Source organism: Oryzias latipes, chromosome 17 (genome assembly GCF_053564925.1).
Source record: "Oryzias latipes strain Hd-rR chromosome 17, Olatipes_Hd-rR_3.1".
Classification (NCBI taxonomy): domain Eukaryota; kingdom Metazoa; phylum Chordata; class Actinopteri; order Beloniformes; family Adrianichthyidae; genus Oryzias; species Oryzias latipes.
The window spans coordinates 6940422-6964093 of NC_136253.1; the positions used below are offsets into that span (position 1 = coordinate 6940422).

General features: G+C 45.2%; 2 protein-coding genes across 50 annotated transcripts in view; both read right to left on the minus strand.

The window, feature by feature from the left end:
* Positions 1-14925, minus strand: part of epb41l3b (erythrocyte membrane protein band 4.1-like 3b) — a 47538-nt gene extending 32613 nt beyond the window's left edge. For 10 of the 48 annotated variants that reach the window (XM_078935373.1, XM_078935366.1, XM_078935361.1 and 7 more), the window contains exon 1: positions 2538-2793. The gene's annotated coding sequence lies outside the window, so the exon portion shown is untranslated. Of the gene's footprint in view, positions 1-2184; positions 2455-2537; positions 2794-2818; positions 2874-10845; positions 10910-11040; positions 11138-14483 lie in introns of those variants that run through there. The other 38 variants (XR_013650716.1, XM_078935344.1, XM_078935346.1 and 35 more) reach the window with 14 other exon arrangements.
* Positions 14926-16304: 1379 nt separating this feature from the next.
* On the minus strand, positions 16305-22573 carry tmem200cb (transmembrane protein 200C, genome duplicate b). Of its 2 annotated transcripts, none has more exons than XM_004078712.5 (2): positions 22329-22573; positions 16305-18520 (listed from the first exon to the last, which is right to left on the minus strand). In XM_004078712.5, exon 2 carries the CDS (start codon positions 18485-18487, stop codon positions 16934-16936), a length of 1554 nt encoding a protein of 517 aa, XP_004078760.1. In that variant the 5' UTR covers positions 18488-18520; positions 22329-22573; the 3' UTR covers positions 16305-16933. The 2 variants fall into 2 exon arrangements, with proteins under 2 accessions (XP_004078760.1, XP_020566399.1); XM_020710740.3 differs by lacking the exon at positions 22329-22573 and adding an exon at positions 22005-22265.
* Positions 22574-23672: the final 1099 nt, after the last annotated feature.

A 23672-nucleotide genomic window follows, 5' to 3' on the forward strand; every position in this document is an offset into this window, starting at 1 on the left:
TTTCTATCACCTAAAGGTTCCACTTTTTTAAAGAAGAAATAAACAAATTGTCTCTGATGACAATCCCTCTGTGAAATCCCCCACAATGCATACATTAACTTCATTTGAATAGCATTAATGAGCCACCCCTGATAAACTGTACAATTATACAAGCAAGGGTTGTTTTCAACCACTTCTGCTTCCACACTGCACAACAAACTGGGCCTCTTGTGTTTCACTGTGGAACCAACAAAGAAACACTATAAAGCAGCCCTGTGGAAGCTTAATAGCAGGCTAACAGTTAGTTAAATGAAAGCAGAAAGACGTAATACATTGTACAATTGTTGATTCCGTGAAATACACAAAGAACCAACCTTTAGGAAAAATGTGAAAACTTGTCAAAATGACCCAAGGCTAATCCCTGTCTGGTAATAATATACATTCACAATCAGTTATTTAACTGTGAAGCTGCTCCAACAGTTTTCCCTACAGTCTTTGTTCCTTTTAGACAGAGTACTCAGACTGCATTAGCATTCAGCAGAAGAATTTTAAGGAGAAGAGTCTGGTCACATGAAGGTGACTTCAAGCATTTTTGCTGAGGAGGTCATAAATCCCATCCGCTTGCCTTTCAGCGTTTACATTCTTAGCATTACTGTCTTTTTCAAAAAAAGCACACAGGGACTCTACAGCCATACGAGCTGGCTATATATGGGTACACAAAGGAATGCTGGGATATTAACGTAGAGTTGCTTCTGTGCCAAGAGTCCCGCCTCCTAAGCCCCTAGGAGAGCATGTAAACAGAGAGCTCTCATATATGGGTGGCAGGAAAGGGGCGAGAATGCTCCACACCCACAACTAAGGAGTTAATTTTTAAAGGGTCCATATCATACTATTCTTAAGACTTTCAGATTAAACTATATCCATATATATATGATCATATATTAACCTTTGGCACACGAAAAAAAGAGTTTTTTAAATGAAACATGAATTATTTTCACACCTTTTTTTCTTACCCGGAATGTAGGGGGCTTGATCTCTGAGACTCCGGCCACAAAAACAAACAACATCTGAACTTTTACAAAGATGGATGTTCATATTCTTCATATAAAAGGAAAGCGTTTCGTCAATGACCACTAGCTCCAAGGAGAAAGTGGGCATGTGTCATCGCCTGGGGACGGGGCTTGCAGCGCTGACTCTTCCTGGAAGAGGCGGTTCTTCACTTTGTGATGCCACAATGTGAGGACCCCTCCTTGTGGATTGGGGAGGGGCTGGTGCTCAGAGAGCAGGTTTTTAGAGGAATTCTCTGAAATGTTCGCATGGATCAAAATACCACTTTGGGTTCGTTTTTGTGAGGAATGAACATAATACACTTGGCTTAAAACTGCTTAATTATAATTAAAAGACTACTGGAAAGATTTTACACTGTATTAAACTTTACTTTGAGTGGGACATTAATGCAACAAAATCCAAACAACACGGTTGCATCCAGACAAAGGCTCCTGCAGGAAAACCTCCCTGTCTGGATCAGTTATTAGCGAAGGAGCCACAGTGCCTCACTTGGAAATGTTTAACCTTGCTTGTCCTTTATGAAGTCAATACTGGCTCATCAGAAGATTTTCTTATTCTACCAATAGCAATTCCTTTATAAATTAAACGCTTAGCTGATCTGAGAGGTTTCACTCTCCAAATCACACTTAGTCTTTGAAGTAATTTTACACCATGAAGAGAGTTGTGTTCTTACTCTGGTGTATTTTGATTCAGAAAGCTCTCCTCTCTCTGGGACTTACAGAGGTGAAGCCCCAAAGGCAGAGCTCCGAAAGCTTCAAAACGAGGCCTGCTGGGGTTTCTGCTCCTCGGAGCTCCAGCTTTGATGGCAGTAGCAGCAGCTTACTGTGCAGTTTGAAGCACATTGCCCCGTCGGGCTCTGCCTTTCAGCACGCGGCGCCTACCGGGATGTAAGGATGCTAAATCAGGGTTCGGCCCGAGTCATCCTGGCCTTAGCCACGCCCACCGCACTGCAGATCAAAGCAGCCGAGTGTACGCCGTCTTAACCTGCGACATCAACTTCTTCCAAGTACTATCTGCGCACGCGGCTGCGGCTCGCCGCCGTCCCGCTCTGATGTCTGCAGCGGCGCGCGGGCTTCCCCGTCGCTCCGTTCCTCCCAGTTATTCACTTTCTTCCCGTTAGCCCCCCTCAAAACCTACCGACCAAAACTTGACTTCGTCCACAACACACGACACGCAGACGAGAAGGAAGCGAACCCTTCCTCCCCACGACGCTGCTCGCAGCGCGGCGTGTCCCGAAACGCGCGCGCGGTTACGATCTCATCATGACCTGCCGTGTTTGTGACTCGGCTAGCTACGTCCACTCCACTTTTTTCCGCCTAAACAACACAGCAACGACTACAGAGATCAAGTGTGACTGTGTGAGCGGCAGCCGAGCTCACGCGACCAAAACGAGGCGTGAATGAATCCGATGACGGAACAACAACCGGAGACGAGGCTTTCCCCCGCAAGTAGGGCGCTTGTCGGCATCAAAATGAAAGCTTTGTTTTTACCGGGCGAGCTGTCCTTGTTCGGCGGGGAGAACTGCAGCCGTGGCGGGCTTGTGTTTTCCTGACAGCGTTGCTCCTCTGCTGCAGCTCCCCCTCTCCGGCAGCCTATCACACAGCAGCCTGCAACCCGCAGCAGAATTGTGGGATATCAGCAGGACAACCGCGGCATTATTTCAGCAGCAGCACGCTCACGCATGCACGCGCCAGGAGGGCCGCCCGTGACGCGAGCTCTGTTTTCAAACAGCTGCAATCATGTCATGCGTGTTTAGAGAAATCAGACTCACCAACAGCAACCTGTGGGCAAACGTAACAGACACAGTACATTGGTTAAAGTACCTACAGCTGACGTCATCACGTCTTGCAGAAACCACAGTGTGCATGGTGCTGTTGAGTGTCACACAATAGGTGATCAGTTTTGTCTTTTCTTTCATAAATGTACATTAGCATTTAAAGCTAATTCTATTAAAGGCCCTATATGCAAAATCAACTTTTTGAGCTTTTAACTATATTATATTGTTCATTCCTCACTATAAACACCCCCAAAGCAGTATTTTTATCCATTCACGTGTTTCTGAGCTTTCTGAGCACCAGTGAGTCCTCATATTGTGACGCCACAAAGTGAGGAACCGCCCCTTCCAGGAAGAGTCTTTGCTGCCAGCCCCACCCCCAGAATAACACACGCCCACTGTCCCAGTGGAGCTGGCGGTAATCGGCTAAACGCTTTAATTATCTATAAACAATATTAACATCCATCTTTGCGAAAAGTCGGATGATGTTTATTTTCATGGGCGTAACGGAGGCACGCCCCTAAGGCCGACTCTAGAGTGACGTCATGAAATGGGCGGCACACACAAGGAGAGAAAGGCGGAGCCTCAAAGATAGTCGTCATACTTCCTGGTATAAACAGGTTTACAAAAAAAAAACTATTATTTCACCAAAAACGGTTCTTTCATATGCCAAAGTAATATATGATCATATAAATGGATATAGTTTACTCTGAAAGGCTTAAGAAAAGCAGGATATAGCATGGCCCTTTAAGTTATCCTCCTTTTTCTATTGAATATTTTATTTGTTTGGTATGCAACATTTTTTGAAAACAGATTAACCTGGAAAGGACTTCAGAAATATGACTTTGTTGGCTGCTTTTCTCCTTATTTAGGCTAACAGTAACCATAGACACTACAACACAGATGCTGCAATACTGACGTGTTAATCCGATAAGGTTACTCTGGGATCTCAGATTTAACATAAAAAAGATTAGATGTGTTACTAAACTGCAAAGCAACATTCTGAAGCTACATTCACACCGCCCCCGCCAATGAAAAGTCTATGTAAACGCACATATATGAGAGTTAACGTTCAAAACTCTTGCTTTTACTCGTTGCTACGCAAGTTTTCAAGTCTGTTTTCAGGCTCCACATACAAAACACGCAGCCATTAAATGCATGTTGAAAGTTAAACCAGATTTAATTTGACCAATCGGGGACTCCGATTTGGTAGCAACGTAGAGATTATGTCCCCTTTAACTCCCGGAAGTGCCAACCATTTGAAAATTGGTCATAGATGAGAAATTAATGTCTGCGGTTTGTACCCGGCTGGAATTATTTAACACCGAGTCCTTCGTATATTGTGACAAAAAAAGCCTGGAGCGAGATTTGCACGGCTTCGCATTTCACACCAAGCCTCTTCCAACTGTAGGTGGTAGTGAACAGTATAAAAAGCCCCTCCCTGTTCGTCCAGCGAGAGCACCGTGGGTTAAATGAACGTTAAAGAACACGCATCACATGGCCGGTGTGAACATAGCTTCAGTCTAAACTATTCAAACAGGCTGCTGCCACTACAACTTTGTAAAAAAGGCACGCATTCCTGTGATTCTAAAGTCAGTTTTTCAGCCTTGTTTAATAGGTTTTTTTAAACGATATGTTCAAAGAAGTCGATGATGAGCGCATAAGCCGACTGTGAATGCAGACATACTGGTTTTTATTACATTCCTGCCCAATCTTTCAGGGGGTCACTTTTGACTGTCTAATTGAATTCCTGCACGTTGTGCTGAAGTCATGAACGTCACAGTTGAGGACATTGACATGCTGGAGTGACAGAGACATTGGACCGACTCCTAAATTGCAGCACCGAGCTGTGCCTTTGATTTAAGTGCTGAACGCTGCACGTTTTACTTCCTACATTTACCGCTTTAAAAAGCAACCATCAGGGCTGAGGTCAATGTCCACAACTGTTTGTTCTTCTTTAGGAGATGCCTAACAACAGATCCAATAAAACCATCAACAGATTTCAGAAGAGAAACTGCAGCTGCAAGACGTTCTCCTCATAATTTTTACAAGTATTTGTCAGTGGATTGTTTTTTCATTATCCTTTTTGTCAAACTAGTCTAAAGGCTTGACATTGGATGGTGCAGTGTAAGCGGACTTTTTCACTTTTGCAGAATTTAATCCTTTCACTTTTTTATCATCTCATGATGATGAGAAAAATTGCCCTACATGACAATTTAAGGTGTTTTTTTCTTCCAGCAGTCCAACACTGAGCAGATTCAGACCAGGTAAACTCTAAAACAGTTTGTCCTGACTGACGGTCCGGTCAGGGGGCATCAGGGCGGCGGCAGCGAAGCACAAAACAATATTCAACAGGAAATTAAAGATTACCGTAATTTCCGGACTATAAGCCGCTACTTTTTTCCTGCGCTTACAGCCGTGCGGCTTATTCAGTGAAGCGGCTAATTTATGGATTTTATTGGCGGCCGCCGTGTACGTATTTTCGGACACGGTGAATGGTTTGAATTCTCTAACACCAAACACAAGTCATTTATTTTTCAACACACCTCTAAGCAGCCAAACAGCATGGACTTGACTTCAGGTCTTAGACACTTCAGTCATGGTTCAACAAAACGAAGCACGCATGCCCGGCCGCATCCCAGAATCCTTTGGTGCCATTAGACCCAACGTGCACGTGATCGCCGCTACAATATGATGAAGCTTTCAAGTTAAAAGCAATCCTTAAAAGCAGCGTGAAAAAATCCACCATCACCAACGGGTTTGGAAAAGCCGGTCAGCTGCGTGACGGAGAGAACAGTGCATGCTCAGGAGTGAATTTACATCAGAGTCATAGTGACTCGGCTGGCTGCACGTAAATATATGGGAATAACATCAGCCTTTATTTTGTCGGGACACGACTGGAAACACAAATTGACGTGATCGTTTTAACGGTTATTAAGGACTGAGCGGAGTTTTGCATTGAAACGCTCACAGCCTCCGTGTGAGCTGGACACTGCGTGTCGTGTGAGCAGTGGGGCCGATGGCAGTCTGAAGGCTCCCACACGTAACAACGCATCCGCCCCTCATACACAAAACGTACAGTATTAAGTCTGATTGCTCTGCACAGACACGATTTGCTCCGTCCACCGGCGCAATGGGGACGAAGCGCTCCTCCTTGAAGCCGCCATGGCCAGAGCTGTCGGAGTAGATAGGAAGGGGAGACAAGGAGCGCGCGGGAGCGCGGAGGCGTCGAGCCATTCTGCAGGCTGCAGCCAGGGCTTACTCGAGGCGTCCGCGGAGCAAGTGTTTGTTGTGGAAGGAAACTTCTGACCCACGCGCCGCGAGGAGGCGCGCGTACCGCGCTGAGGCGCGCGCTTTTCAGTCGCCGCTGCTTTATTTTACTGGTGTGTTTTTAACCAGCCCTGTTACTCCCATAACGCTGCCGCGACACAAGCGGAAGGAGAGCTTTTCCCGTTCGCCCCTCCATCTACTGCTGCTACTTACTCATTCTTAAACACGTACAACAGTGTGGCGAGCCGGGCGTTGGCCCCGCCTTTAGCCCCTAAGACTCATGGGAAATGGGGGATCGCGGATGTAAATTTCCTCATCATAACTGAGGGATTTAATGTTGATTATATGGTTACTGTTTGTAATTTTATGTATGATACCTAGATTGTCAATAAGTAAAAAAAATAAATAAATAAAAAACCATAACTGAGGAACTTGTGAACAGAATAGAGGTGCATACTGTTTGGCAGATGCAGATATACTCAAATACATGGGCCTGAGACAAAACTGACTCCACTCACTGTGTGCTAATGAATCACACTTACTCTGTGAGTCAGGACGTGATCCGTCAGGATGAAAATGTTGCCTAACTCATGCGGCTTGTACTCCGACGCGGCTTGTTTATGTATAAAATTAGTTAAACACGTGAAAATAAGTGGGTGCGGCTTGTAATCGGGTGCGCTTTGTAGTCCGGAATTTACGGTACTTCCAATATTTTTGATGGTGAAAAGATATACTTTTCATGATATTCCCCACACTGGGACAGCTTCACTTTATAAGCATGTCTCTGTATAAACTTTATGCATCAAATTCATGAAACAAAAGCAGTTTAAGAAACACTACATAGATAATTAAGTTCAGCAGAACTGGTTTTATTTTAGACTATTTTAGATTCTTAAAGACCCACTCCAATGAAAACGGTTTGGGGTGTTTTGAACTTGTTCTTGTAGCATTTTTCTCATGACGGGGGACATTTGTGAACAGAATTTAAGATTAAATATGCATTTCGTGATGAATCAGGAGCAGATTGAAAAAGCTCAGTTTTGTGACGCAGCATCTGTGATGGGCGGGGTCAAATTCTCCCTGCTCTGCTCCATTCTGATGCATCCACCTGCAGACAAGCAGATCCGTGAACGTCTTTGTTTTCCTCATATGAGCTGGAATCTGGATTAGAACTGTACGGCCGGATCGCTCTGAATGTGGCCCCTGAACCACCGTTTTTGTTGTATTGTTTATGTTAGGATGGGGTTGAGAGGGGCTGTAAGCTAGCAGGAGATTCTAAACAGATGGATAATGGGAAATAGGGGTGGGCTTTCTCTGCACCAATAGTCCCGCCCAAAAGTCAGAGGCGAATTCCCAATGAACTCCTGCCAATCTGAAGAGACTATTTCCCAGAAAACGACACAGGAGTTTTAAATTGGTCTAAAAACGGCATAATAATCAAAAGACCACTAGGAGCACTTTGAAAATAGATCAAAAGATGATCGGAGCGGATCTTTAAACTAAATCTGATTGTTTTTCCTCAAAACAAGGAAAAAAGGTCAGAGAAAATGAAAAAGGAAAGTCTTAAAAAAGAATTTGAAAAAAATTGATGGTAAAAGTTTGCATTCCAGTGTTTATGAAAGAACATTGAGTTGATGCAGCTTTCGGTTTTTCAGATACACTCTAGGAAAACCGGAGTCCCTTGTTTTCTCCAGGGACTCTGGCTTCCTTCCACTATCCCAAATTATGCTTCATAGGTGAATTGGTTACTCCAAATTGTCCATAGGTATGGGATTGTGGCTCTACGACAGACTTGCGACCTGTCCAGAATGTCCCCTGCCTTTGCCCCTAAGAGGCCAGGATAGGCTCCAGCAGCCCTATGACTCGCGAAAGGGAACAAACGGATTAGAAAACAAATGAATAAACCAATATTTCAATATTTTTTAAAGTTAAATGCCTTTTATTTGAGATCCATCGGCCTTTGTGAATGAATGTGTCATAATAAGTGATTACATGTTGGTTGAGGCATTTTTTCCAACTGAGAAAGCAAAAACAAAGCTACAGACAACAAGCTGACCATAGGTTACTTTGCTTTTATGTTACCAGTGCGGCCCACTTTTGATCATACGAGCTGAATGTGGCCCACAAAACAAAATGAGTTTGACATCCCTGACTTAGAGTCTCATCCCCCTTGTTGAGAGAATCAGGGTAGATGTTTGAAGAAAACTGGTGTAACTTGTCGTGAGGAACAGAGTTTGTGGTTAAATGTGAAAATTTCCTACTATGGGGTTTAGAGGCTTTGAAGTGATAATAAAGATGGAAATCCATCTTCAAAGATCTCCAGAAAATCTGTGCAAATGTTAAAAACTAATTATGTCTTTGTAACAGTCTTGGTCAGGATAATGACTTTCAGATAAGTGTGAGAGCACATCTATAACATCTTGGAGGGAGTCTTCTGTAAAGAGCCTGATCAGCAGAATGATTAATACCACACGCGACAGACAACATGTGATCTATGGACTTTACTTGGCTTGTGTGGCTGCTGAACTCGTCACTTTTTCTGCTGTGTTCAGACGCCATGTTCCTGCGTGGCTACTGTGTACCCAGATCAATTATGCTAAGTAAAAAGCACTCATGAAAATATTTACTCCTTGTAAATGCCAACTAGTGGTGATACTACGATTTTTTTTCTGTCATCTGATTAAAAATTTGGGAAAGATTTCACCTTAGGATGGTATTCTTGTAATAATTTTCTTAACAAATATTCATCAAAAAATACTTTAAAGTGAACCGTTTTCTATTAAAAACAAAATAATTACTATATTTGACTAAACCGTTTGCAGAAACCTCAAGTACCTCACCAAGAGTTTAATTCCCTGAACAGGAAGCAGAAAACGGCAGAGCCACCTGGTACTAAATGTGATTGGATTTAGAGGACACAGGAGGAAAGGCCAGGCCGACATTCCCATCACCCTACGAGTCCTGGAAGACATTATGGCTATGTCGGAATTCCCACCCTATATAGGGCGTTTGCCATTTTCAATTTCTGTCCGAATCTACAATTCCCAAATTGAGTGCCCTAGAAATTTCCCAGAAGTCTTTGCGCAAATTCCAGTGTGCTCACTAGATCGGAGGATAAAGACCACAATGCATTCCGTCTGAACAATTTTTGCCAAAAAAATGTATTTAAATGTATTTCTTCAATAAATCAATGTTTTTATCTTCAGAAGACAGAGGACTCATAAATAATCGTCACAAAACGCTCATATCAATTAGATTTGAACTTTGTGAAATCGATGGCGTCATATCGCCATTTAAAAACAAAAAGTAGTGACCTTGGAGTCCGAATTACTTTAAAAATTAAGGGCACTACATAGTAGCACTATATAGTTCTAGTGGTTTCGAGTTAGGGTGGGGATTTGGACACAACCTATGATTCTGTGGGACATGATTCAAAGTCTTCCATCTGTGAAGGACATCCATGTTCAGAAAACCATGACCAGGGTGTAGATGGAGCCACTACAGCAGTCATAAAACTTATCAAAAGGCTGATGATTCAGCAGAGGTTTCACTGACGTTCCTCTAGCAGTGCTGATTGCAGCAGCAAAAGACACTTTGGACTGAGTGGACTCAGTGGTTTGGTGCTAGCTCAGCTCTGAGTTTTGTCCTTAACCAAGAAACCCCCTCCCACACACCCACCCACCTCTCCTCCACCTGCAAGTGTTGCAGCTCAGCAGGCGTGCGTGGCTAAGAGAGCCGTTCTGACTGAGGCAACAGCCGTCACCTCAACACAAACGCCTTTAGAGCCAGAGACACAAGACGTCTCAGTGAGTCACCAAAAAGCATTTCTTATCCCAGAGGTTTTTAACCTTCGCTAAGACTGACCGCAGTGGAAGCATTTAAAGCAGAGGTTCGGCCCGGGGGGCCAATGGCGGCCCGCGGGAAGATTTTTTGTGGCCCCTCAACAAATCCTAATTGATGGTTATCAAACCAGCTGTGCCTTGCGTGGAAAAATATTGTTTTGTGGTTTCTGGCAACATCTGCAGGAAAACGACTCAATGTCAACGGTACAGTGTGTTAATTTCACCACAAGAGGGCAGATAACATTTTCTATGTCAGTTCCTCTGTGAAAGGAAGGAGCGTGACGACGGCAGTGGAAAAGGAATCGGAGCGGGATTCGGAGACAGAGAGCAGGTTCCTTTGAGGAAAAAAAACGTGTTGGCGAGGAGAAAAGGCGCTTTCGTGCTAAGTGGACAAATGCTTACTTTGTCGTACCTCATGGATAAAGTCCTGTGCCTTCTTTGCAAGCAGGTAAATGCAATGCTCAAAAAATTTAATATAAATCGTCACTATGTTACAAATCATAAAAACTATGACAAACTTACCAGCGGTGAGCGCAACAATAAGCTCCAACAACAACAATGAGGCTAAGCTGCACAGCAGTTTCTGTGCATAAAACAAGTTCAGATCACAAGATTTGATGAGCTTTTCTGCTTCATATACCAGGTTTTCAAGAAACAAAGGAAATGTCAGCACTCAGAGTTGGTGTTTGTTTGCAAAAATCCTATAATATGCAGCAATAGACACCCCCAAGAATAACAGTTTTCTTCCTGCTTGATGAGGTGCACTGACTGGTGAGGTGGAGGACCCAAAGGGTTTTGAGGGGCGAACCATAGCGCAGCATGGAGAGATTGGATGAAGAGTGCACCGGCGGGTGGTGGTGTGGCACCCACCACTCACAGGGATCATTCAGCAACAAAACACGACCCACTCACTCAAGCAACAGCAGCCGAGTTGGAACACGGCTGTCAAGCCTCCGCCTTCGAACTGCAGATCCTCCTGCAGAGACATTTTTATAGAAGAGTAGCAGAACCCGCCAATGCTTTGACTGACAGCAACTCATGAGCTTTTATCCTAAAGTGGAAAAACAGTTTGGATGGAAACCAAACTCCCATCTCCTCTATAAATACCCTGTTCTGTAGGATGACACGGCCTCATGCTGCCTTTGAGGGGTCCAGCTACGCTGGGATAAATCGCTCCACTCGGCAGGGCCGAGTCAGTCACTCCCTGAAGACAACAGCAATGCACAGCTCATTACAGACGGATAGAAAGCACTGCCACACCTGTGGGCAAGAACCAAAGTCTAAGCTTTGAGCCTCACTTCACTGTTGGAACTGAAAGAAATGACTTCCCTGGAGTCAAAAAGTGCATAAAGATCCCATCACAACTGAAAGCAGAAAAGCAGGAAATGAATCTGCACGCTTTCAGTAAAAAGGGATGCATCAGAGACATGGATGGAGAAGAGCTCTCCTTCATTTCTCACTCATCTGTTCACGGGTAAATAAAGAAAACGTTTTACTAGGCCTGGGCGAAAAATCGATTGAATGAATTAATTCAAATTTTTTGTTTACGGGCCATTTAAAAAAATAACTCAATCAAGTTTTTGTGTAATGGCATATTGTTGGCTCCCCAGAGCTTCTGTAGCGTTAGTTTCACACAGCGGTATGGGAAGCGACAAACAACAACATCAGAGGCTCTCACTCGCTGTAGCGTGGCACGTGCTCAGTCCTCCTACACACGCAGCGCCCCGACACACACACACATACTCAATCTACAACGCCTATATAGTTAGTTTATTAGTTAGTTGTTACTGTTATTTGTTAGTAAAGAATACTGCGTTGTAATTATTACTTGTACCGGTATTTATTTGCGACGCGGCCGCCAGAGGATTTTTGGTTCGGAGGCGGCGGGGGGGCTTGACCGCGACTCCTGCTGCTTCATCATCTTAATTTTTCTTAATTTAATTAAAACCTTAGACCCCAGATATGAGCTGTATTGTTTATCCTTTAGAAAATGGTCCTACTCTCAAGGTGAATGTTTGTCTCCTTTTAGCCTAGACCAGTGTTTTTAAACCAGTGTGCCATGAGATGGTCAGGTGTGCCGTGGGAAATTGCCCTCATTAACTGATCTAAAAACATTTCCCATCTCCAGGATATCAGCTCTGAGTTCATCCAAACTGATAAAACACTGAGTAGTTAGGAATATGAAAGATCGTAAAATACTTTTTTCTTTGCGTTTATTTTATTTTATTAAAGACATTTTGATAAGAATGACGGTACCGCTATTCAGCTGCAGCTCCGGCTGTATTTTGGAAAAGTCCCGCCCCTTTAACTGTCTCCACCAATCATTCTTGGAGGCTTAATCACATGTCATCAGTCTGACCAATCAGAAGTGGTTAAAGTCTTCACTTCCTTGTTCCGATTTAGCTCATAAAGTCTCTCAGTTCTAACAAAAATACCAGCTAAAGCTCGTCTTTAGCGGTGTAGCTTTCCACAGAATCCGGTATCAGACCGTGGAACAAGTGAAAAAACAATGAAGCTCAGAGATGCAAGTCTTTCTGGCGTTTGGCAGCTGTTTGAACTACATCTCCCATGATGCATTGGGTTTAAGTGACAGCGTCTCAGCGCACAATGTCGTCCTTGTTAAACATCTTGAAACCACAACGAACACACATCAAGCAGTTTTTGAATCTTCTAACTTAACGTTTATAACATCTTTTAGAAAAAACAGCTGCAACTTCCAGCTTTTTCTGCCACAATTATCACAAAAATGCATGTGAGATTGTGGAGGAGCTGTAGATCAATACAGACAGTTTCTCCTTTTTTTTTTTTTTTTTTGGATGCTGGTGTGCCGCGGGATTTTTGTCAAGGTTAAAGTGTGCCGTGGCTCAAAAAAGGTTGAAAAACACTGATGTAGCCTACAAAGCGTGACTTAAAACACAGCTGGGATTTTGATTCCAAGAGTGTGTTCATTTATTTATCATCCATCCCAGAAATAGGGGTTACATTTGTCTTCTGTTTGATTAAATAAAAGCAAAATTTGCTTTAAGTTGTCTGCCGTTTGTACGTATTGCTTTCCTTAAGTGGGGGGGGGGGGGGGGTTCGGAAATCGAATTTAAAAAAATAAAATCTGAGATTTCATTTTAGGCCACATCGCCCAGCCCTACGTTTACGTGTGGAAGGAAATTTATTTCCAAAGATGCAATGAGATGACGCCGTTTCTAGACTTCAGTAACACAATGAGTGTGAGCGCCAGAGAGCAGAGGAGGAATAATGTCCTTTTCACTACAGTGCAGTGATTTGACTGAAGTCAAGCCAGTTTCTGGTGTCAGTCACTTGAGACTATCTCAGCATCAAACAACTGAAGCAAAGACTCCTCAGGAGGAGCAGCTCTCTTTGATTTCATCCTCCTCCTTTATGACGCCCCAACAGAAAGTAGTCCAGTCACTGAACCAAAAAAATGACGGGTCTGTTTAATCACGCCGCCGTCTCAGATCTGTAGGACCCTTCCAAGCAGGAATATGGGAATTCCCGGCTGCTAGCCCATAATTACAACCCTCCTGTTTTACATTTGAACAGACTGAAAAAACAAAACTAAGTAGGCAGCATTTAGGAAAATGTTTTCAGGCCGTAGACAGGCCGGATCGGGATTGTGCGACATCTACTCATGCCCGGGAGATCAGGGAGAGCCACACCATCCAGGCAGGTTCCTCCAGAGAAGGACCTGCAGGAAGCTGGTTGCTCCAAAGCAGACAGGCATCGGATGGTGTCAGAAAGAACTGGCTTTGATGGGGGGAATTTAAGAGCTCCCTGATCATGAACAGAGAAGAAGCAGTTGAACCAGATAGATCAGTCACTGCTGTCAGCTATTGTGTGCTAAGGATGCAGGACAAGGTCACAGAGTTATCTTTTTATCAGGACTGTTTTTGAACTACTATCAGCTCAGCGACCGCAGTGTGAACACATCCCAGCCCACTCTCAGGATAAGAGCAGTTCACAAACTTTAGCTTCCAGTCAGAGCGTTGCTGGACTTTGTCCTCAGAGGCTGGCAGGCCAAAGTCTGCACCGAAACAGGGAGTCCAACGTTTGCATTCTCTACCTCAACATCACCATGTTTCTGTGAAAACGCAGGAACGACACGTCCTGGGGCAGACACGGACGGAGTGGTCCCAACGCTCCTGTGACAGGAGCAGGACAGGAGCGTCCGTGGAGGTGTTCGGGGTTACATCCTGGAATTTGCTCAGCATGTATCTCTGTTTTCCTGCACAGCTCTGCTATAAAACTGTAGAGCCTAAAGGACCGTAAAGATAATCACGAGGTCTCCGTGACCTCACTCCACGAGGACAGACAGAGTCTCCCGGTGGAGTGGAATGTCAAAGGAAGCCCACGCTGGGACAGCTTCCCATTTCCGAAGCGTCAGTCAGGCTGAGCCAAGCGCGCCTCACTGAAGGAAACTCTCCTAAACTAAAGCACTGCTAACAGGTGTTACACCGTGGAACGTCACGCGATGCGCGTGCCACTGTGCACGTGAGAGTCCTACAGTGAACCGGCGTGAGGTGACAGGCCAAACTCACCGTTTCACATTCCGGGCCGTCGGGAAAGCAGCAGCAGCAGGCAGCAGGTCACGCGCCGGACAGGAAACAGAGAGAGACACGTCAGTGAGGGGACACGGAGAGCCCACAGCAACGTCTCAGACACTCCCGAGAACTTCAAGTTCAACACAGTCACGTGGTTTGTGGAACAACAACGGCGCGTATTGAAAAAGTTTACCTGACGTGACACAAACAGCTACAACCCCGCAAGCTGCTGGACTCACAACCGGAAGGACGGAAATCCAGACTCGAGACGCGCGCGCTGGAGGACACCTGTGGCTGAACTCCGTCTGGCTAGCGACTCCAGGCGAAGAGGCTAACCCCGCCCCCTCCGGCAGGGGGAAAACCTGCCCCCCCCACCCCCCGCGCGACACCCCAAACGCACCCGTCACGAGCCCAACCCGCGGTTGACACCGATGCAGCGCCCCCTGCTGGCGGCACGCAGCACCTGGAGGTGTTCGGCAGTGTCACGTGACCACAAGGCGGCTTCTTCAGACAGACGGAAGTTAACTGACGACACCATAGTGATTGACATGATCATTTCTATTTATATTATAATACTGATGAAGAGTTTTGTGTTTGTTTCCTGGAGAACCGACGGGGTCAAAGTTGACCACAGTTAATTTATTTAGTTTTTTCAATTATAGTAATTTATTTATATTTACGTTTGTAATTTCCTTTTTCTTGGCTGTAGTGAATTGCTCCTGACCAAAATGAATGGACAAAACATAAATAGTCAAATTAACTTTAAAAGCCCAGAAGAAAAATATTCCTGGGTTCTCCAGGGTCAGACTGAAACTGCTCTTTTTAAATGACATGTGTCATCCTGACCAACAACAGTGCTAATAGTTCTGAAATAAACCTTTATGCATGCAAACAAATGTAATTTTAACATTTTTAGGCTTTAAAAAATGTGACATCGTGTGAAGAGTAAAACACAGGCATGCTTAAACAAATGATGCTCTGTTTTCACTTTTTCACCAATTAGTGCTTGATCGTCCTCGCCATCGTTTCCTGGAGGATAAACCATGATTAAAAATATTAATAATATTAATACCAAAAATTATAATTAATTAATAGTTTCTCTGTTACATGGATATTCAAAAATCTTGGAATTAAAATATCTGATATTTACTTTAAAGTGTTTTTTAACAAGTTATTCTGCTAAACAGTTGTTGATCATTATTTTAACTTCTAACACGATGTTTGTTTTCTTTATTACATGTTTTTTTCCCCCCATAGATTTCTTATGAGACTCTGTGCCTTGTTTTTGTACATTTTTCAAAAATGCATGGTCTATTTTTAAAGCATGCATGATTTTACCAGCAGAGCTTCATATTTTCGCAATTGGAGACGTTTACTCAAGTGAGCGAGAGAACTTACAATCGCTTCCATTCAAGAAATGACTTAGTGTTGATTGGAACAAGTGATTGGCAGCTACCAGACGTGATGTGAACCCAACGAGACGGAAGCACGCTCAGCCCGACAGCGCTCCTCAGTGCTGCTTTACTGACAGTTTTATCACCAGTGCAACTGTTTAGATGGGCTGAGAGCTCTTGTGCTTCTGTTTTACTATGCTAAAGATCACCAGTTAGACTCTTGGGAGTCTCTAATAATGCAATGGTTCATTTTTGTCTGCTCAGATCATGAAACATCAGTAAAAACAATGTTTTGTATCTTACAAGAGGAGAACTTGTGGAAAAATATAAATGATTTGTTTTGATCTCCATCATTTGGTTTTTGTTTTGTTTTCACTTTGACCACTTTTTCTCACAAAAATACAAAAAAAATCCAGAGCAAACAGGCTGTTTTAAGATTCATTGCATGAAAGGACATCCCAGAAGGACAGGCATGTGACCCGACAAAGGCGTTACAGTCAGATTTATTTAACCGTACATGTTTCATATGAACACGTGTGCACATAGGGAAGGCCTTGTCCTTAAGGTGTCGTTCCTAAACCAAACTTCTACCTGAGATTCTGTTCACCTATTCACATGGTATTCACAGAACAACTTGGAGGACCAACTCTAGACTACTTCTTTTTCTGTGGCATGTCTGAATGCTACAGGACAACAGAGGTTCTCAGTGACACTTTTGGTAATTGTACAAGCTACAATGTCTGCTCCAGACTTGTACAAAAGAAAAGAAAACTCATCGTGTTTTTCTTTTTATACAAATCTCTACTAAAACTCCTTTCAGGTCTTTAGTATTGCTCCTGCTACATGGAAAATATAGAAAAAAATGACAGCGGGATGTTGAGCAGTGGGTGTTTGTTAATACTGAGCACTGCTTGCGAGTGCTCATGGCTATGTTTCAGTCATCTTTCACTGCCTCCTCTTTGTTCTTCCTTTCCTTTGCAAAGATCAGTTCATCATCAATAAAGGAAGGACTGGAGCAAAGAACCAGAGTTTTGTCTGCTAGAAAAGAAAAGCCTAGGATGCTGCGGAGGTACTGGGCGTCAGCGGATCGTCCTCTCCCTGAGCTACGTCCGGCGCCGCAGCTGCTGCAGGAGCAGCGGCTGCAGCATCCTTTGCTACTTCCTGATCTGTGGCCACCAAAGAAGAGTCGGGGGCTTCAAAGGACTCTCCTCCTAGGTCAGTCAGTTTGATGTAGCCCTTGCTGTTGGAGCGCTCCAGACGAGGGCAGCTGAAACGCCTGGCTCTGTCACCTTGACGACCCCCGGACGCATTAAGGCTGCAGCGGCGTGCAGGCCTCGGGTGATCTGTGAGTGAGTGGAGTGACATGTTTGACCCCATCACCGCGGCAGCAGGTGCTGGCAGAAACAGCTGGGTCAACTGAGGCAGAGCCTGCGGCGCCTCGTGCTGAGGAAGGGTCTCTGTGGTCGTGTCCTCATGGCTCTGATCTGAAGGTGGGGAACAAATCACGGCTGCTTCTTTCTGCTTGTCGATCATTTCATCAGTCTGTCGGGAGCTCGCCGGCTCTTCTTCCCTCACATTTTCAGCAGCGACCTCCAAAACCGCGACCTCCTGTGAGCGGCCCTCTGCCTCCACCTCACAGTTGTTGAGTTTGATCACAGGGAGGGTGAAAGCATTCACAGAAGAGGTCACGAGGGAGGTGGTCTCCCACTGCCGAGGCTGGGGAGTCTGCTCGCCACTATTGCTGTAGTCTTTGTAGATGCTGTAGACAGTGTCTGTGAAGGTCTGGACGTCTCTGGACCAGCTGCGTGGCCTGCTGGCCAACGAGGAGCGTCTGAAGAGCGCATCCGAGTTCAACTCGCCCCTCGGGTTGAGTCCGGTGGACGGCCAGGAGCTGCGAGTGAGCATCCCACTCGCTGGGATTGGCGCCGGCGGCCCCTCAGCACTTCTGGACTGTGTGTAGTTCACCAGACCATTGAGAGGCGAGTACTCCTTGGACCGTATGCTGTGCAGATCTATCACTGTGGAGTAGATGTCCCTCAGGTTAATGATTTTGGTTTTCTTATCCCGATTCTCGTGAAGGACCGCGTTGGCACAGATAAAGAGAAAAATGCCGATGCCCATCACCAGTGGGCCAAAGACCTTCATATTGTCTGAGTACAGGTACTTGTCCAGGAAGTCACAGAAGAAGCCACAGTTAGGGGAGGGGTCTGAGCTGCTGCTGCTGCTGTTAGAATGGCTGCGGTTGAATCCATCTGTTTTACTGGAAAGAAGCTTGTCAAGGGTCACGTTGGAGGAAACAGGCGCACTTCTGGAGTAGCTCATCCTGCTGCCGTGGAACCCCATTCTCCGGCGCTCCTGGTACTCCTGCTGGTTCTGACTGGGCCAGTAACCCAGGACAGCCATTGAAACCCCAATCATGAGAACCACAACGCCAACAGCGGCCACCAAACCAGCCGGGGAGCAGAGGTTCAGCTTGCCCTTCACCACCACCACATCGTTCTTCTTTTTCTTCTTGGATTTCCTCTTCCGTTTGTTTTCGGCTCGATTTTTGGATCGGAGAGAATCCTGGCGCCTGTTCATGCGCAGCAGGCCACCTGTGGCTATCATGGTGGCAACCGGACAGCAGGCTCGTTCTTCAGTCTGTTGGAACACAAAGAAGAGGGGAAGATGCTCAGTGCAGGCAACCAAGCAGCTTCCAGCAACACTCCCAAACCTTTCCTGAGAGGCCAGGCTGGAGTCCAAACAAAAACTCACAAGCAAAAAAGCAAAGAAACCACAGGCCCACACATGACAGATCAACCCCCCCCCCCCCCCCCCCCCCCAGAGACAGCAGGATTTGACTGACATTTGGGAGTCATTTCACTTGTCAAGTGTCTTGACAAAGCAGTGCCTTACCCTGTTGATTGGCGTGTTTCTAACACGTAATCAGGTTTGAATTTGAAGATGCCCTGAAGGCTTCAGCTGCGCTCTGACAATGTCCCTGCTGTTTATCTGGGATTAGTTACAAAACTGAGAGGTATTGATCGCAGACTAAAACACAGAATTAATCAAGATGGTGAAGCCTTAATGGAGGCGTTCAGTACTGGATTATTGTGTGCGACCACAGCTGTGTCCTGTCGCCTGCAGCCAAAATTTCAAAAGAGCCAGTGTAACTCTTTCTCTGGAAAAAAAAAAAAGGTTTCTATTTCTAAGCAAAATGTGTTTTTTTGTGTGTATGTTCAGCTGACAAAAACAGGATTAAAACGTGGAATGATTTCAAATTCACTGAAGGTGTTGTGCTGCTTTTAGGACCAGTCAAACTTGTTTTTTGAGTTTCATCTGCAGGACTGAGCTCCGCTCATGGCATCCGCCCGATTTAACACTAGATTTGATAACACTGAATGGAATCTGGCGGCACGTTTGCACCAGTGCAAGTCGGATGACTGTCAGGCTTCTCAGTGAAGAGCCCTGCATGAGCCGCGGTGCCAAAATCCATCTTTGTGGACTTCATCAAGTGTCACTTCTGTGAACATCAGGTTGAGTTCAAACTGAGTGCTGCTTCCCAAAACTATCAGATGTGGCCTTTCTCGTTTTGAATAACCCCCCCCCCCCCCCCTCCCAAAATCTTTTTACAGATAAAGTAGAACAAAGTGCTTCCCAGTAAATGAACCTCCACTTTCGCTCGTGTTCCTCCAACCAAAGGAAAACTAAGAATTTCTAGAGCAGCGTTCATATTGTTACTTATGAGTTTAAAAGTAGTCAAACCAATTAGATTAAAAAGGTAATTTTCAAAATAAATGCTGCATCACTTTGAGGAATATTCTAAATTAAAAAATTAAATTAGTGATCTTAAAAGTATTTCTACATAAATAACATGTGGTATTTTTTCCTTAAGTGATGATTCTTTTAACCTTTAGCGTCAGATTTAAATGAGGTTGACCCATCAGATTTACCTGCAGCGCACCTGGTCATCCCTGCACACGTGTGCTTTAGTGAAGGAAGGCAAACACGAAACGTTTAAAAATTCAACTTCATTAAAATCTTTTGGACATGCAGGCTTTACCTGCAAAAACAAATCTGCAACCTAGAATAAATACACATTTTTCATTTGAGTGAGTTAGTGTTAGAGTGAGGATTTGTGAGGGGAAAGGGTTTGTGGACTAATTTCAGCAACTCCAAACTCTGTAAACATCTGCTGACTTGATGGGGCACAAAAAGGAGGAAGAAAGACTTAATTATGTCTGATTACTTTAATAGTATCACTGCATGAGGATTTGAAGGAGGCATGTGGAGAAATGTCAGCACAGAATGTGAAAGAGTTCTTACTAGTTTTGTGTCGGAGCAGCTGCGGGTCCAGATTTGATTCTCTGGACTAAAGCAGTGAGTGACTGATATAAACAGATTGATGTGAATGCAGGAGTCGTCATTAAATCTGCTCTTTATTTACCACAACACCTCCCAAACTAGTCAAGTTGAGTTTCTCCATCAGGATGATGTCACGCTTCTCTTACCTAAACGTTTTCTCCCGTATTAGTCAACACTTGGCCAGACAAAAATGGAGCTTTTGCAAATGGATGCTCTAAATTTGTCCCAAAATCCCACAAAAGAGGGTGTATAAATTAGTCAGAGGATGCCTGCCCACTGTGGTACCTGAACAAATAGCTGGAGTGCTGACTCAGACACAAAAACCAACGTCTGTATATGCAGGCTTCACAGCCCTTCACTGTTAGATTCCAAAAAGATCATCTTTGGCTATTTTATAGTACAGCTAAATCAAAATTTGAGTTGACCTGACTAAAAAAGGATGGGGGACATTGGGCTCTTTTCAGCCCGGGACTCTGCTCGCCTGTTTTTCCGGCCGTGCAAAAGAGAATTTTCAACCATCAGAATTTCTGAGATATTTTGTCACAGACCTTGATATAAATAAGACGCAACATGCAGGAAAAACAGACAAATATCGTGGCTGACAGAGGAGAACAGGGCGATCCGTGCATCTCGTTGTGTCTTGTCATCCGGTGGGAATGTAATGTGTGCAGACATGAGGCCGGCGGGCATGCTCTGTCCAGCTCCCATTCTCTTTCTGTCTCTGTTTCTAAACCTGAGACTGTCCTTGCTGCCACCAATGTGACCATTCTGGCTAACAAAGTGCAATGTTTACTTTTGGGTTTACTTTTGATTTTTCTGCTGTGAGGCTGCAGATCTGAGGCCTCACCTTTACGGATGACAGTCATCACCATTATCACTCAGACTCTTCCTCCTCCATCCTGCTGTGGGTTGAATATTTCCCTCTCTGAACAAGGGTCTGGCTTTTGATTTCATGAAAAAAATTGTCTTTCAACGCAGTGAGATAGTCCTCCACGCAGCCCCCCCCCCTCTCCGTGGGGCCCCGGCATCTCTCAGAAGTGATGACAGGGGCTCCTCAGGGGAAGTGGAACACAGAGTTCTGCACCTGAGCTTCGGCAAACATCTCACATCCAGGAGCTGCTCAAACGCCCCCCCGGGCGAGAGCCAGCGGTCAAGCGCCAAACCCGAGGAGGCGGGAACGGGCCTCGGTTTGGAGCGCGCGGGGTAGCGTCGGTGCCGCGAACAGGGGGTGGGGTGGGGGGTACACGTCGGATCGTGTCTCTGTCTGCGGTGCTGAACGGGAAGCGGCCGCCGCTCGCCCGGCTTTGGAGCGTCAAAGCTGCGGGGAGCCTTTTTTTTTATTTTTTATTGCGCAATCTTCCCTGAGTGTTGATGCGTCTGTTGACATAACGGCGCATCTGTTTCCTTCTTGTTGTAAGGAAGAAAAAAAAACGAGAACGCAAACATGACCGTGGAGCCGGACTTGCTCCTGAAAATATGCAGACCCACGGCGACGGCGGAACAGCCAAACACACGGGGACATTTTTTTGGGTGGGGGCTCGTGGGGGCAAGACCGATGCCAAACATTCATACCTCTGTCACGGCCTGACGAAGCCCATGCTCCCAAAACTACAACTCTCGACAGTATTTATAGCTTCCATTGTATAAACGGCACATATTTCCATCTCTTCTGCCTTCCCAACTTCTTAGAAATTCATTGGTTGGCTGGGGGATGGGGGGGATGGGGGGTCACCTCCGCCATGGAAAAGTTGAAGAGGATGAAGCCATCATCTGCGCTTACCTTTTCTCCGGTGTGCGCTACGCTTGACACGTGAAAGCGAAGGCATCACATCTGCGCGGCGAAAGCAACACGAACGCAACACAGACCATAATCCGAATGTCCCAAAGTGGACGGGTTTGAGGGCCAACGGGGGTCCAAACCCAACGCCCCTCCGGCATTTAAAGTCCTGCCTGTCGACGTGCGAGAGCCAGAAAAAAATCGGCAACTAAACGGAGCAGGAAGACTTTGGAGACATCGCTCCTCCTGGGCGCGCTGGGTGGGTGTGAAGGCGCAGCGGGGGATCATTCAGAGCAAAAGCAGGAGACCGAGCCGCGCGTGTCTTACCGGAAAGCGCGGATTGACGGTCGAGCATCCTCCGAGGCGCGCGGCTCCTTCTGCTGCTCGGTCGTGGCGTGCTGCTGTGGTGCCAAAGGATGGAAGAGGACTCTCCAGCTAAACGCGGATTCACAATGGAGCCAACAGGGGCGGGCCGACCGCATTTCAACTGGAGGTGATTATTGGACAGCGTGAAAAACGAGGGGTGTTACACATCATCATATGTGTCCGATGCACGTATTAAAAGAGAAAAGCAGCCCAGCAGTTTGTTGTCTTATTTGTATTGTTTTTAGCATTTTACATAACAGTTTGGAATTCAATGATTATTTCTGACGCGCAAACATCTCATATTAAAAAATAGACAAAACAAGATCGTACAGGAATCCAAACATCTGCAGCAAAGGACAAAGTCTCCCTGAATGTTCCTGGGTTTCCATAGCTGGGATGGCGTGCTGCGTCCCCATGTTTAACTGAATTAAATATGACAGAGTCCAGATGGGTGTCGGTGATGGGAAACTGAGGAAACATGCAGCAACTCTGCACTGAGGATTTCTGCACAACAAAGCCCCGCGCTGCATGGAGCTCCAGAGACCTCTCTGCAAATTTATGACCCAGAAATGGGGATTTGTTTATGGCATAAATTAGTGGAAGGAACAGAGGAAACTCCAGTCTGGATGGAGCAGGGACAATACATGTGGAAATTACTAAAGAGGGGCTTCAAAGAGCTGTCTTTTCCCCTTGGTGACTCCCCTTGGAGTGGTGGAGGTCAGTTTTCGGCAGCTTGTTCAATTTAGGAAAATGTGTTGATACTCAGATATGGAACTGGGCTTAAGTCACAGACTCATAACTTAAAGCACCGAAATATGATGTTATATGTGAGTCAGAAAGACAGCTTCTACCGCACAATATCCAAAAGACAAAGGATTTTTAAATGATGAACTATTAAGACATTTTCTTAGTGGATGCACCAACACAGCATATAAACTTTAGGATATTAAAGGTGAACTCTTATTGGAAGCAGGTTGGTCATTGTTGGAGGAAGTTGAACAAAGCAAAATCACTTCTGCAAGCCAAATGACTTCCCTCCTCTGCTTAATCATTTCTTATCAAGGCATCCCCAGGTGCTTTCACTCACAGACTGGGACATGATGAATTAGGGGTCATTAAAAGGGAATTTAGAAATGAGAAAAGGGAAGATAGCAAAAGCAACAGATTTATGTTCCCGTTTGCACTGGGAGGGAGATTCTCAAGCACAATGCAGCAGTAATTTAATTTGTTCCTCTGTGATCACATCATGTCTGTCACGCTTATTTAAGACAGCGCAGTCCTGTCCAGTCCGCCGCGAATGATGTG